General features: G+C 56.3%; 2 protein-coding genes across 2 annotated transcripts; both read right to left on the bottom strand.

Annotated features, from left to right (window-relative positions):
• Nucleotides 1-1,989: 1,989 nt before the first annotated feature.
• Nucleotides 1,990-5,855, bottom strand: mitc3 (mitochondrial substrate carrier; the record flags this gene model as incomplete). The annotated part of the gene is made up of 6 exons (XM_002955149.1): nt 1,990-2,721; nt 3,245-3,341; nt 3,792-4,012; nt 4,334-4,420; nt 5,331-5,491; nt 5,804-5,855. 6 exons carry the CDS (start codon nt 5,853-5,855, stop codon nt 1,990-1,992), a joined length of 1,350 nt encoding a protein of 449 aa, XP_002955195.1.
• Nucleotides 5,856-8,628: 2,773 nt separating this feature from the next.
• On the bottom strand, nt 8,629-14,858 carry VOLCADRAFT_83109 (uncharacterized protein; the record flags this gene model as incomplete). The annotated part of the gene is made up of 11 exons (XM_002955148.1): nt 8,629-9,233; nt 9,501-9,690; nt 9,993-10,136; nt 10,469-10,615; nt 10,946-11,096; nt 11,416-11,485; nt 11,766-11,893; nt 12,039-12,174; nt 12,846-12,987; nt 13,520-13,564; nt 14,409-14,858. 11 exons carry the CDS (start codon nt 14,856-14,858, stop codon nt 9,139-9,141), a joined length of 1,698 nt encoding a protein of 565 aa, XP_002955194.1. The 3' UTR covers nt 8,629-9,138.
• Nucleotides 14,859-15,838: the final 980 nt, after the last annotated feature.

Below are 15,838 nucleotides of genomic sequence, written 5' to 3'. Positions count from 1 at the left end.
CGGCTTTGCCGGCCCGCTCGTTCTGTGTTACTCCTGCCTGCCTGCCTGAGATTTGACTTTCAGAAGCTGTCTTGGGTGTCTTGAGACCATCGACTGAGACTGTCGCTGGCTGGCCCCCTCGATCTCTTTCAGCCATGCTTGTGTCCTGCCAGTGCAACGCTCCACCCCATTCCACGCATCCATTCCGCCTGGGGACCTGAGGACCGGTTCCGTTCCGCCTGGTGGAATCAAGGAGGACCCAGGAGAACCAAACGCTCATCTTAATGGATAATAATTGTTACAGAGTGGGTGCCCTCTGCTGGGCCACATCTGCATGCGTCTGCATGCATTTTTCGATTATGTAATAGCTGGGTCGCCATTACCACCATAATTATTGCCAACCAAGACAAGAATTGGATGGATTGAATGGGGCCGGGAATTGAATGACCACAAAAATCGCATGAAAGCGGAAGTGGAAGGAAAGACGCTCTACAACACACATTCCGTACTCTAAAAGAATATAGACATCCACCACACGTGCACAGACGCAACTGAAAAGGCCGTTTCGATGCCGGCCGGGCTCTCAAGCCACACCTGCGGCTTCTTCCAAATACCTTGACATATCCATGCACTTAATACTGCCGTATACCTGCCGTACAGATGGCGACTACGGCCGGCCGTACAGCCACAAAGGACCCTGCCGCCATCCCTGAATCCCTCTGGCTGCATCTCTCTCTTATAGCCTATCCAAGCAAAGAAAGCATGTTGCTGCACCTACATGTCTTCATGTTTTGCTTGGTTTTAGGGTTTCCCAACCGAACAAAGACGTTACAACTACCCACTACTTGATGACTCATCTCCTGCAGCACCGTGACTTTTGAGGCCCCGATAAAGCCCATGTTGTTCAGCGCCCATCACCTTTCATTAATCGACTGTCTAACTAACGCACATCACACATTTGCCAAAAGCCCATTGTTGCAGGGCCCCGAAACCACCAAGTCATGAACATTCAAAGGACAGTTAACTTTCTGAACGGCTCCATGTGTTCCCTTTCGCGACCTGTCGCTGCCCGCCGTGACAGGAATGAAACCGCCGTCAGCCAAATATTCAGAATGTTAACCTTGCCTGCTGTACTGTACGGAAAGCACATAAAACACAATACGAAAATCAACCATTTAGGAAAAGCTTTGTCTCTTTTCAAATAATGTTACGAACGGCGAAATAAACAATTGCCGTACAAAAAAGTCGCGTATGTCAACACTTGTCAAGGTGCACGCTCCTCGCGCTGCTTGGCCGCACGCCTGACCTGACGCGGTGTTTAATTATAACACAAATAAACACCATAAAGGAACAACCTTGACGAACACTAGACCGTACATCACGTAGTACGGCAGATCTGTACTGCTGCAGGCCTGGGCTTCCCCGTGTTCTTGGTACGACAATCCATGTGAAGGAAGAGGCAAGGGTGAGTTCATGTGGCGTGGTGAGACATGCATGTGGGGTGCGACAACCCCAGGCCGCCACACCCCGCCCTTGCCTCGACCCTCCCGCCCCCTCCCATCACACTTCACTGCCGTACAGCGATTGGATTCAACGGCTTCCGTAAAATTTTTTAAATAATTGAAGACCCAACAAACCGTTCCGAACCAAAAAATACAAAATCACAGTCACTACATATAAAAAACACAGTGCCCTACACTACACGACGTGCCCTTGTCCCTCAGGTAAGTTCCCCTCACCCCCCAGGCAGGTTCCGTTGGATGGTGGTGGTGGGTGCGGAACCTGAGCGATCCACTGAGAAGTTGACTAGGGTGACTGGATGAGGGTGCCCCGAAATACCGGGGAAGGCAGGGTTTCGCCGGGTAGCGGCCGCAGGATGAAGATATGAACCCCCTGTCCCACACATCGTATATTCCTAACTTCAGGAGTGCCGTCAGTTTCAACGAAGGTAACAGCCGCCCCGTACCGCCCCAGACATTTTGATGCCCAGGGAGGATAAGGCGGGAAGACTCAACGGTGAATTGCCGCCGCCGGCGCCGCTGCACCCGCATAAGCGTATGCGTAGATTGCAACCGGTGTCAACGCGCCGCCAGTGCCCCGCGGCCTGCCGCCAGACCAACAATGCGTGCTCGCAGCGGCGGTCGTGGCGGCGGCGCCGCCGCTGCGGCCGTCAACGCCGTCACTGCGCCATGGCCATTCTGACCGACGCTGCCACAGCGACGCCGACGGCAGCAGCGGCGGTGGCATCAAGCAGCCATGCGCCAACGGCCGCAGGACCGGCGCCGCCTCAGGCGTCAACGCCACTGCCGCCGTCGCTGCCACTGCAGGCGGCTGCATTTGCGTCCCCGCCGGCGCCGCCGTGGCGTCGAAACCACCCAGGTGCGCCTTGCTCGCCTCGAAGCACATAAAAAACAGTGCCGAACAGAGTGTCGCCTGCAGCAGCCGTGGCGTCAGCCCGCCAAACAGGCCCGCGGGTCCGCTCGCACGTAGCACCTGCGCTACCGCCGCCGGCACCGACGTCGCCGAGCCGCACTGCAGCTGCGTCTTAATGACGTCCAACGGCGTGGTCGCCAGTGTGGCGACGGCGCCGGCGGCACCACCAAGCACCAAATGCTCCGCCGCCGCCGCCAACATCGGCGCTGACACGGTGGCGGCAGCGGCTGCGCCGCCGCCGCCGCCATCAGCGTTCCTGCGCTCCATCATGTCCTTCAGTTGACGGTAGACAGTAAACTGAATGACAATCTCTGGGGCGTCCCGGAGGAGCGTGGCTCCGAAACCCGCGTACAAGCCAGATGGCCCATGGGTCACAAGAATGGCGCGAACCGCGTGGGAGGATGTGGGGAAGGCATAAGCCTAGGCCCCAGCTCCGTGTATGTATGTACGTATGTATGTGTGCGTGTGTGTTTCGCCACGCAGGGTGCCGCGGGGCGGGAGGCAACAGCACGGGCGGGGAGAGAGGAATGACGAAGATTAAATGAAGGGGTGTCAAGAGCAGTGACAAAAAACTAGCTTGTTTAGGAAAGTTTGTGTCGGCATGGAGCACTGACGGTAACTGTATTTGACCCACGGGTCGATTGCCAGTTAACACCCGCACACCCACATAGGCTCCCATCCGGCCCCTACCCCCACTTCTCGCATGTAATTCTCACCCGCCACCAACCTGGAATTCTCACCTGCCCACGCCACCGTACAATCCGTTCCACCCCACGCCCCACGCCCCACAACAGCTCCTTAAAACCCAGGTGACGTCATCAAGCTCACTCACCTGGACTCGGTGCTTGATGACGTCAGCAGGTACCCGAATGAAGGCCGACAATGAGGCGGCGGCGGCGGAGGCCGCCAGACGACACATAGGAGCCTCCCTGGAGTTAAGCGGGGTGGGAGGGCTTTGTGGTTTTAGGGTAGTACGGTAGGAGGGGAGGGGGAGAGGGGAAATGAGGGGGCCCCGCGGCGGCGGTTACGAAGGGCTGGGAGGTCGGGACGGCAGGGGTTCATCTCGACTATGGGAGTTTACCCACCCACCCCGGTTCACCCCCACCACAGACACAGACAGACAGACAGACAGACACAGACAGACACACAGACAGACACACAGACAGACACACAGACAGACACACAGACAGACACACAGACACACAGACAGACACAGACAGACACACAGACAGACACACGCGCTCACATCCAAACCAAGAAACAACACAACCGACCACTTAAACGATTACTTCCCACAAACCTCAGATTTACACCTCCACGCAAAACCCAACACCCCTTCCCCCTAGCAAACACACCCCTCCCCTTCCACACAAACCCACTTGTCTGCCCCCAGCACTCGACCCAGCCAGCCGCGAATTCGCGGCTCCACTGCGAAGTACAAAGCTGAGGAGGGCAGCACCCCGGCCACGGAGGCCCCCAGCCCCAGCAGCAGGTCCCGCACACCCGCGGCGCCGGCCCAGGCAGCGACGGCCCGGGGGCGGGTGGCAGGACACGACATAACAGCTCGCCACACTCGTAACTGAGGTGCAGGCAACCGAACCTGTGCAAAGTACGACATGGGGGTGGGAAGGTTTTGGATCTGGATCTGGATCTGGATCTGGATGGTACGTGCGCGAATGTTTATAGGCAGAGATATTGCAACAACTCCACACGAGGTGGGAGGGGTAAAACACACACGCAGGGGCACGCGGGAGAGGAGAGAGAGGCGCCGCATGAACCAACCAAAATGTGATGACGAAGGTGAAGGCGGCCGCTAAAGCAACAGCAGCAGACGAAGCTGGACCCCCCGCCGCACAAGCTCTCATCCGTCCCCTCGCGGGCAATGGTTACAACACACCGTGTCGTACAGCCTTCGTCGTACCTGCATCCGGGTCTTGAGCGTGTCAAGAGGGTGAATGGCTACCTGGGCTGCCGTACGAGATAGGGCACCCGCCAAAACGGTAGCAGCCTGGTTTCGGGGCGGCGCGGTGTGTGTGTGGGGTTGTAGGCAAAAGGTCCAGGGGACACAGGGGGCGATAAGAAGGACGAGGTCGGGGGAAACCGTGTCGACGGCGACGGCGACGGGAAGGTGGGAGGGAAGGTGGGGCCTCCTACTTGTACGGCCCTTACCCGCCCTTATCCTTAGAGCAGATTGAACCGCAGATTGAACCACAGCGCGTGTGGTGGTGCGGGTTTCTACAATTCCACATGCGCCTCTACGTCCTAGAAGATCGAGGCCCCCGTGGCAAAGCCGTCTTTCCCCTTCCCTCCTCCCCTCTTTTCACCCCTTTGCTCCTAATGCTCTTAATACATACACACATATACGGGCTTAGCTCAAGTTGGTAGAGCACCGGGCTAGGTAATCGGCAAGTCTGCAGTTCGAATCCGGAGTGGGTGTCAAGCTTGATAGGAAGATATGCTTTCGGTTGGTTCCTCCAGTGCGCTGAGCGGCTGGAGAGGGAGCTCACCAGGCTGTAAACGTGTCAGGAGTTATACAACGAAAAGCTTGGGTGGTGGTAGAATTCGCAAGGATAGGGTGGTGATTGGCACTGGTGTCAGTGTGTTGATAGGTCGCGCAGCTGAGGAGCATGTGCTCCGTGGTACGGAGGTTGGTTGGCATCTGAGCTGGCGTATGTATGTAGCTGGCGAAAGGATTCGAACAGGTGACGGTGCCTTGATAAGAGAGTATGCTCCGGACTCTGACCGGTATAAGCCCCTTCCATAAAGCCCTTCGGCGGTCGCTCATTCCCGTTGGGATACGGTTCGGTTCCCCTGGCCAGCGCCAGGCCCGGATCGATATGTAACAAATGCACATATACACACACAAACGCACACACAATATGTAACAGATGCACATATACACACAGAAAAAAACATACCCGCAGTAATGAAGGACCCCCGGTGTCGGACTCCGCAATGTCGACCCCCCTGGTACCCGCGTCTGCCGCCTTCCCTGACGGGTCCTCCTGGTCTATATCTAGGCCCTGTTGGTACCGCTGCTGGTGCGGTCGCAGAGGCGGTCGAATCTTGCGGACGGACTCTCCAGTAGTATGAGGGGAAAACGTGGCGGTGGAGGTGCAGGTGGGAGTGGCGGTGGAGGGCCCGGGCTTCCAAAAAATAGTCGACGTATCGCGCGGTGTCGGCACAGCGGTGGCAGGTTCGAGGTTCAACGAGTAAAACAGATCCTGCTGGTGATGGTGATTGAGATGATCCTGATGATGGTGTTGGTTGTGGTGTTTGTTTTTTGTAAATTTTGTTGTTGTCCGTTGCGACGCGGCCGTGCTGGCGACCTCGCGTGAACGGTCAAAGGCACGTAAGGCATGGACGGCAACGGAGACGAGAAGCAACGGACCCTGAAGAATCCCAGGACCCGCCGAAACGTCCGTTTGAAGTAAAGTCGCCATACTTAAAAGCCGTTTGGCAGGACCTGAGCGAGGCAGCGCGAGAAGTGAGACATGAGCGCATGACGGTTAGCATGTGGTGCGCCAGTTCAAGCCAGGAAGAACTCTGGGCTCTTGGATCTCGTTGAGAACCCAGTAAAACGTATAATTTATTCATTTGAATTGCGAGCTCCAGGGTGAAGGAGGAGAGGGTCTGCCTACCTAGAAGTTACTCCTTGAACGTGAACGCCTGGGCCGGACCGAATCCGTAACCGTGCGTCAAAGCCTCCAATGCAGAAATGGCGAGCACGAAATAGGTGCTGAGGCCTACTGATCCAGAGGTCGGTAACGAAGAAGTGTTTCGGGAGCGAGAAGTGTCTTGGCTGCTAACCCAAGTGCCTGTACCAGAGCATATAGACCGACACCCCCTATTCTAGGTTTGAGCAAAGGGGACGTGCTAATATGCGAGGCCTGACAGCTACGAAAGGATAAGTTAACGGCTTCGGGCTTTGCCTGCCTTCACGCCAAAGTGGTGATGTAGGTGCATGGCTAAAACTCGATCCGATAAGGAAATATACCTTGGAATTATACCCCACGACAACGGGTTGCTGCGCTCCGAAGCCGCTCGTTCCTCTTCTCCAGGCCCTAAAACCAACAAAATCTGGGATGAATCGTTGTACTGAATACGGCACCATGCCAGTAGCGACATAAGGGGCTTTTAAAGAAGAAAAGGCACTGCATATAATCCATTTCTGACCTTGTTACAACCGTTTAGAAGGCCAACTCGATCTACTCGGCAGACACGTGGCCAGGTAGTCGAGGTGGATCTCACAATGTGCAATTTGATAGAGCGACAACTTTGGGACTGAGTTCGGCGGAAACGTGCATTTGGAATAACTTCCGAATAGTCGTTGAAGGTTGTTGCTCCCTGTAGATCTTGGTGTCCATTCTGGAACGCATTACCTGCCAACTGGTTAAGGTATCCAACCACACGGAATTTAAAGTTGTGCCTAATGAAACCAAATTCTCCTTCCCAGTCATCCCCTGGCCACCGAGGTGAAGCGGACAGGCCCGAAGGGAGAATGTAAAATCATCAAATGATGAAAAAGTATAATCTTCCTAAATTTGCGTCCTGGGCCCCGGCCGCCTTGTTTTCGTGCCGTGTCGTCTCTCGCGGAGGACTGCGGAGATGAAGAGCGCGGAGCAGTGATTTTTTTCGTTTAGGGCGGGTCTCAGTTTATTCCAACCTAAGTAACAAATTTGCTAGGGTCGTCGTAATTTATTCCTTAAGTGTGAGGCGCCGCGGAGCCCATTGCGCCGAAATGCATTGCCTATCACAGTACCTACAAACTCGACGCTGCTCATGCCGAAGCTGTCCATATGTGCCTGGTCATTCCTGCGCTATTTCCAAGGTTGCCAGCCTTTGACAGGCGAGTAGAACAACAAGCGGGGCTAGCACAGGCGAAACCAGGGCCGAAACTCCAAAATTTGCGAACTCCAAAATTTGCGCGCGCCCGCCTGATTTGGCTAAACTCCCCGCAACTTCCCCCTCAACATTCTGAAGGATGAAAGGCCAGCTCATTTTGCTTTCTCCCTTCCCCCATTCCCCGATTCCAAGGTGTGATAGATGATGCCCTGGCGACCACCTCCTTCCTTCGAGGGAGCACTACGACAAAGCACACAGGCAAAAACCTGCAGGCAAGGCCCGGGGACGCTGGAAGACAATTGTGTGATTATATGATTGTGTGAAGTAGGTGGGGATATATTCACCTGTGGCCGCCACCACGCTGGCAGTCCCTTACTAACTTCCCCAATGTTGTTTCGGGGCACCCTCATCCATCAATCTCATCACCCTTGTGTGAGTGACGACTTCTGTTAAGTCACAGTCCTGAGATCCTTCCTCTCTAAAACTTCGTTTCATCCACCTCGCACTCTTTTCCCCCCTCCCCTCGGTGGCCCAGGGGTTGCCTTGGGCAAGGTGGTGGAGTACGGGTACGAGAGCGCGGCCAAACTTGCAAAGCACCTCACAGCCGCTCAGAAGCAGGTGGCGGTGTAAGGTGGTCGTGGCGGGGCACATGTGCAGCGGCCGTACTGCTGTAGTGGCACTCGATGGAGTCGACTGAGGGCGGCATCTGCGCAGCTGTGTAGCCAGAGCTGCCGCAGTAGCCGATGCACGCTTACGGTTACTTCGCCACGGCCCGTGTCCTCAGAGCCGTATAAATAGCGCGCTTTGGTTCTATACTTTGTCTTGTATTTGTTGTTCAGCTCGCGCAGAACATTCGAGCAGGTCCCGCGCCGCGCTCTGTCATGTAAACCGCTTTGCTTGCGGCTGATCAGCAAGACACAAGGGGTAGAGTGCTAGAGTTAGAAGCACCATATTTTAATAACCACAACAATGAGCCTACGGCACCTGATTCTGGTTATGATGGCCGCTGCTAGCTGCATACATGCGATGGAGCCGGGCATCCAGGCAGGATCGAGCATGTTCATCAATCCTCTCGGGTTGTCTCGACCCGGAACCCCGGCTGAACAATTCCAGCCACATGCCGGCATAATACAGGTCGGCGATATCGGTATCCAGCAGATTGCGGGAAACGGAGTCTCCTACCCGCCCGGCAGGACAGCACTGCACCCTACTCAGCTGGAGCAACAGACAGCCGCCGCCATACTTCAGTTGCAACACCAAGTTGCTTCGCTGTTAAGCCAGCAGAGTTGCTTGCCGTCTGACGGGTAGAAAAATGCAGTATCTTTTAAGCCAAAGCCACAGATGTACGTGGATTATAGTCCTTTGGTGAATCAATCGAAAATTGTTAAATATAATTCTCAGTTTGGCGTAGCATGCGAGTACATAGACGAGACACGACGCTGACTGACCGACAGCAGGGTCCTCTTCGCGCCCGGGCCTCGCCCAAAAGACAGTGCAGACGAGCCCTCGTCCCGCCCATGCCACGCGACCCCACCCCCTCTGCCACGTCCCCCAGCCGCCCTCCATTGCCACTGTGACGCCCTTCCACCTCTGCAAAAAACTGCGTCCTGGGGCCTGGCGTCGTGAAAGCCCCGGCGAACGATAGCAAAAGAAGAGCCGGACGCTGCGGCTTGTGACCGGCTGCCATCCGTCCCCCAGCCGTGTCGTCAGCACCGGCTAGGTACGGCATTGCCAGGTTCGGCAATCCCGTGGGCGCTGTTGGCACCGTCGGCTACTGCGGCAGCTCCGGCTACACAGCTGCGCAGATGCCGCCCTCAGTCGACTCCATCGAGTGCCACTACAGCAGTACGGCCGCTGCACATGTGCCCCGCCACGACCACCTTACACCGCCACCTGCTTCTGAGCGGCTGTGAGGTGCTTTGCAAGTTTGGCCGCGCTCTCGTACCCGTACTCCACCACCTTGCCCAAGGCAACCCCTGGGCCGCCGAGGGGAGGGGGGAAAGGAGTGCGAGTGGGTGAAACGAAGTTTTAGAGAGGAAGGATCTCAGGACTGTGACTTAACAGAAGTCGGGACTCTCACACGTGGGTGATCAGATGGATGAGGGTGCCCCGAAACAACATTGGGGAAGTTAGTAAGGGACTGCCAGCGTGGTGGCGGCCACGGGTGAAGCTATCCCCACCTACTTCACACAATCATACACATAATCACACAATCATACATACATACGCACGCACGCACGCACCCGAGACGTAGTTCCCGCCAAGGAAGACGCCATTCCAGCCCTTGGCCTCCAGCGCCCCCCGGGCCTTATCCAGCAGCTCCAAGTGCCCGATGTTGAACTGGGGAATGGCACGGGGCCAAACCCGCACGCCCACCACACGTGGAGCCGGCGCGTCGGGCTTGAGCACCATCAACCGCAAGTCCTTGTCCACCTGTCCATGTAAAAAGCACACAAGATGTACGGCACATACGTGCGGCAGCACGCAGCAGAACGACGTGATGAATCAGTCGCCATGCTGGAGGCCACCAGGGGCAGCTACATACATACATGAATACATACATCACACCCAGGCGGTGGCAAGCCAGTAAGTAATCCTTTTACCATATATCGTCGTAAAGTCGACATTCCTCGACCCCCCACCTTCCTGACCTCATGCACGTCCCAAATCACCAACCTCCCCCATCCCTCTCCCCCTCCTATCTTACTTCCATACACACACGCACACGCACAGACCTGCGCCACAAGCTGCTCTTGCGTCTGGTTGACTATCCCTCGGTTCGTGGCCCCTCCGATGTAGTTGAGCAGCAGCATGTGCCCCGGGGGAGCCCGACCCGGGAACAGGGAGGAGCTGTAGATGGTGCCCAGAGTCGTCACGCCCTGTGTGTTTTTTGTGGGTTCATGGGGTTGGGGGCTTGGGGTTTTGAATGTTTAGGGACGGGAAGGAAAGGAAGGGAAGAAAGGAACGACACCAGAACGGAAACCACGCGAGACACGTAGCAAACCTTTGGGAACCCGAAGGACACCCTGTGGGTGTTTTCATACCCACAGGGTTCCTCCCCCTCACCCCCCGCTCCGCTGTTTTGCGTGCCGTTCCGCTCATCGTCGCCATCGCTACACACACACATGCACACATGCACACACTCTCACACTCTCACTTACACTCTCTCACACAGACATACACCTCCTCCCCCAAGACCCCCACCAGGCACCTGCGAGCGGGGGTGGAGCTGTCCGAAACCCGGCACGTTGCCCTGCGCGTCCTTCCGATCATCCCGTATGGCTGACAGGGGGTAGCTCAGAGTGACGGCCCCCACCGGGGGGTAGTCGAACGAGGACAGAGCCTCCGCAGCGGCTGGCTGCAGCCACAGAACAGGGGCGTAACCAGAACCAATACACTTTAAAAAATCAATGGCCTTCCAACGAGAGTGGGTGCGTGGGGAGTCATATGCGAGAAAGTGGCAAGTGAACAGCCGGAGTGGAGTTACTGTGGGTGCGCCGGGGAGAGGTGGTGATTGATCTTCCCCTTCCCCCCCCTGGAAAATGTTCATGCGTGAAGAGGGGGAAGTGGACATGGCGCGGCGCCAAGATGGCAACAAAAGAGGGTGGCGGCAAAGGAAACCCCCCACTCGACACCCGACAGACGATTCGGTTGAAACCCCCCGTCGCGCTCCCATCACCACACTCACCACCTCAGCCTTGATAAGATCCGCCACAACATACGACGGTGCCGTCAGCGCCACCGCACGGCTGTAGCATTGCACTCGGCCCTCCGGCGTGTCGTACACCAGGCTGTAGCGATCGCCGTCGCGCGTCAACGACACCAGCTTCCAGTTGACCCTGCGTGGCGCCGCCGCCGTCGCCACCAACCTCAACACCAAAATCACCATCATCATCAACAGCCATGTAGCATAATATCCGATACCAGCCAAAAACACAGGACTTCTCTTCTCCATCTCCCCCATCTGCATCGTCGTCAACCTCTACACCAACTACCTCTACATATGCTTCGTCAATCACATCCTCTTGCCACTTCCTGCCCCCAGCTTCAATCATCAAGACGTCAAGACGCCAAGACGCCAAGACGCACGCACACACAAACACACGCATGCACACACACACACCAAGCCCCAAACCCCCCACACCCCTGCAAACGTACCTGACTTGGTCCTTGATACGCCGCTCAATCGCCTCGGGCAACATCTTGAGACCGAGACGGAAAGAACCCACTACGAAGTTCAGAACGGCACAGAAGGGAGTTCTCATCATTCAAGGCAGAGCTAGGCCGTCAGAGAACCGGGAAAGGGAAACCCAACAAAAGGGGGGAAAGGGGAGGCTTTAGGATTTGTGCAGCAGCGGTGATGGGGGTAACACGAACCACTGGTGAATGAGCCACTGGCGAGTGCACTGCAGCGGAGGCGGGGCAATTCTCGGTGTTCCGCCGACGCTTTGCGAGGTCGCGTTCGCATTGTGGCTTGAACCGCCTGCACACGTATCCCATCCACGCACCCGTTTGGCCCTTGGGTTTAGGCGGCAGGCGGGGATCGCGAGGTGGCGGCGGGTTCTTGCGGCGCTCCTGAAACAGCTTCAACGCACCCCCCACCAGACTGCTGCCGTCCTTCTCCAAAATCCAGATCCTGAAAGAGAATTCGAAATGGTAAGCAATTTATGAAAAGAAAAAATAAACCAAAACAGAAATAGCAAAACAGACATTTATGAAAAAATCGACTGCAATGCAAAACCGAGAGGTCTTGAGTTCGATCCCCGTACCTCCCCGCCCACCTGTTAAACGCTGCCTTCATGGATAGCTTGGATGGATCTCCCGCGTACACCCCCGAGCAGAACGGCTCAATGAGGCGCTCGAACACCTCGTCACCCAGGTTCCGACGGATGAACTGCTCCACGCTCTCCTCAAAGTCTGTATGTACACATGTGCACGTGTATGTGTATATGTACATACTTACACATGTGTATGTATATATGTATGTATAGCGGACAGCAGAGCAAAATGCAGGCCGGGTGGCTCGCCGTTGCGAGCACCGTTCGTCATCCTCCCCCATTGTCACAACAACGGACATACATACGGGGTTCACCCGATGTGATGACAGCCACTTCACGACACCCACTTCACAGACAAGACCCCCTAAGCCCAACACAAAACAAATACCACCAGTGCAGCAGCACTCGGCACCATGACGTCCTAGGGTACCCCGACCCCCCTCCTCCTCCCCCTCCTCCTCCTCCCCCTCCCCCCCCTCCTCTTCCTCCTCCTCCAGGGGCACCGAAGCATACAGCTTTGCGGAGCAGCACCTCCGGAGCAGCACTTGTGGGCGGCCGTGGTTCAGCCCATTTTACCCCATTTTACCCCATCAGCCCATTTTACCCCATGTTCACCTCAAAAACAGGCAAGACACACCCACACCCTCACACTCCGCCTACATCACTTCTCGTCCCTTCAGACCCGTCACCACCACATTGACCGCCGATATCCCCGAGGTCCAACTTCCCTCCCTTCCCCCCCAGTCCACCCCCCTCCCTCCCTCCCCCCTCCCCATACACGGAGAGATCCGTCACGGGCACCCCACTCACTAGGCATGGCTCCGTTGATCAGGCCAATGGCTCCGAGACCAGCTCGGATCTTCCCCGGAAGGGACATGAGGTCAAAGGTGAGCGCATCAGGGCCGCTGGGGACGGGACGGAGCTTGTTCTGCCAGTACACAAATCGGGGTGCCTGTGGTGCGGGTGTTGTGGGTGGGTGATGGGGGGGAGGGAGAGGGGAACAGAACAGCAACCCCGTCATGATGATGTAAGAAGGCGCAGAGGCGCAGAACAGTGCCGATACGTCCAAAGAAAGCGGTGAGGAGCGGTGAGGAGCGGGCGAAGGGCAAGGTGCAAGTGAAGATCGGCGGCACGGTAGCGGGCGGGGGAAAGTCATCGATGGCTGCCTACCGGTACATAGCCGTCACATCACATCAGCCGAATAAACTAGCCGAGCAGTTTTCAGTTTACAAGTGCTCTTCCTTCGTCGGGCCTCCGGGCTCATGAAGGACTACCAAGGGGCCCACATCGGGTCATTGAGGCCCCCCGGAGGATCCAGCAGTCCTCAACATACTGTTTATAGCTACAAGCCTCTCTTAAAGATGTGCATGCCTTTCGCGGCTGCTAATAAAACAAGATGCAGCTGTGGGGATTGCAAATTAAAGGAATGCGGCAAAACACAGTATGTGGTACAGTGGTACTGCAGTACATCGTGTGTGCCGTACCTTGGGGTCTCCCAACACCAGGTCCTTCTCCACCCCGGCATCCACCTTGGTGACGTCCAGGAATGGGACGAAGCGAGGCGGGAGGGGAAAAGAGAGGAGAGGGGGGGGGCAAAAGGGGGAAAGGAGGTAAAAGACATATCGTTGAATGTTCTAAGCCTGGTTGGAGCGATAGACGTCAGCTTAGTTTTGTGCACATGCCTCGGCCCTTTTCTCCGTTGGCCCCACCAGACCAATTTACGCAGGTACCCCGTGTGCCTCGTGTGTGTGCATGTCTGTGTGAAAATGAAGGTTACAAGTATCTATCTGACCGGGCCTGACGACACTGGCCACAGAGGGGCTGCTGCCCAGCCCCAACGGAAAGACCGCCTAAGCTCTCTCCCGGAGAAGTTGGTTCTTCCCCGGACGGGAGAGGGGCGCGTGGGGCCTCTGTCCCCCCTTAAGCAGCTAGCACGTGTGCTAGCTCACGAGTCAAGGCTCCGTCGCGCGAGTTTGTGCACTGAGCATCTGAAACATGAAACAAAACTCCTCCTCAGCCCCGGCCCGATCCGGCTCTTGGGGTGAGGGTTCACGTGTGTGTGTGTGTGTGTGTGTGTGTGTGTGTGACGCGGGCAACAACAACTTTGCCAAACCCTTGACTGATCTACAACCCTACGGCGGTGGGGCTTGCACCGACGATGAATGCCGGGATTAAGGCAAGACAAAGCTTTTCTTTTTAAATCACGGACATGCACGCACGTGCATATAATTGCCGTGTTTGCATAGCCGTACGGCATGGGTGCCGTGCAGCAGTCTGCAATTGCCCCGTCCCCAAACGGTCTGTTGGTGTACAATTGTTTGAATTCGCGAATAAGTTCAACCCCCATGCCACAAGTAAAGAAGCAATACTCACAGCTACTTGTAACATACTATCATTTGGCTGGAAGCTGTTTGGGCCTTCCTCCCACACGTAGCCATCGCCCGACATGGACGTAATGTTGCCGCCGACGCGCTCGCGAGCCTCGGTAACGAGGAAGTTATTAACACCATGTTGCGCCGAGAGGGCTTGACCCGTAACGAGCCCGGAGAGGCCACCGCCAACCACAATCACGTCATACACATTGTCAACGATCTTCGTGCCACGGGCACTGTCCGCCGTGGGTACCCCACTTGAAGTGGCCGTAGCAGAAGTAGGACGCGCAGCACGTTGAGCTGGCCTCGGAATCTGCCGTGGGAGCGGAGAGGCGACATCCTGAAGAACGCCTGACCTCGAGACACCGGTCACCGTCGGCCGAGCGATCTCGCGGATCTGAAGCCTGGCCTTTGAGTTCGCGTAGATGTTAGTGGCATGGCTAGTCAGCATCTTTCACAAGTGCCTAGGCCGACGGTTGGAATTGTCTGCCAATATTGAGGTGCCGTTCTTGGCTAATTTATTGCGATCTTGACAAGGACTGCTAAATTAGAACACGATTGGATTGGCATTCGCCCCTTAATTGCAAGTTTCGGTTTTCAGGGATACCATCTCTTCCAACGTCTGTCGTACATGGGGAGCATCTCCTTAAAAATGTGACAGTTTTCACATATTTCTCCATGTGGTTGCGGTTGTTGCATAGATATCCCGGAAACTGGAAGGGCAGCTTTTGTGTTGCGAGCTACCTTTGAATCCTTTTACACCACTTGCCGAGATTGCGCTCCGCCGCTGATAAACCACTTGCAGATCCCAGCTATGCATTACAATTAATGTACCTTACTTGCTCAATTTTAAACTTTTTTGATCATCAGAAGTGGACTGCGCTCGCGTACCCCTTATTCGGCGACTTTGTCGGGAAGGATGCCTGGACTCTTCCGTAGCGCGCTTCCATCCTGCCACAATTTGTCACCAGTTTCAAGGACTGCAGTTCAAGGGTGGCGGCCTTCTCCTTCAGCGCTATCGCTAGCGGCTGCAAGCCGGCCATGCTGTTCAACTGCCAGACCATGTCCTAGCTCACTCAGCACAACCGCTACTCAGCGCAAAACCCACAATGTCGCGCCGTCCGCGCTTGCGTGTCAGTCGTCAATTAGCAGCCTCAGCCGCAGTTGCAGCAGCGGCAGTTGGCTTAGCAGCGACAGACAACATCGGCGATGCGGCGGAGCCACGGCAACAACAGCGCCGCAGCGGGGCACGCACGGCACCGGCCACCCAGCCCGATCTATCCATCCCCCTACTGCTCTGCCGGAGCTTCTGACATCCCTTGCAGCCTCGCCGAACCGGGACTATTACGTGGTGGCTGCTGCCGCTTTGGGAGCGGCGCTGTGGGTCAAGGTGTTTGATCTTCTTGCCGCCAACGGCACTCTTGAGCAGGT

Source organism: Volvox carteri (assembly GCF_000143455.1).
Source record: "Volvox carteri f. nagariensis unplaced genomic scaffold VOLCAscaffold_49, whole genome shotgun sequence".
Taxonomy (NCBI): domain Eukaryota; kingdom Viridiplantae; phylum Chlorophyta; class Chlorophyceae; order Chlamydomonadales; family Volvocaceae; genus Volvox; species Volvox carteri.
This window is presented reverse-complemented; position numbering and strand designations above follow the sequence as displayed.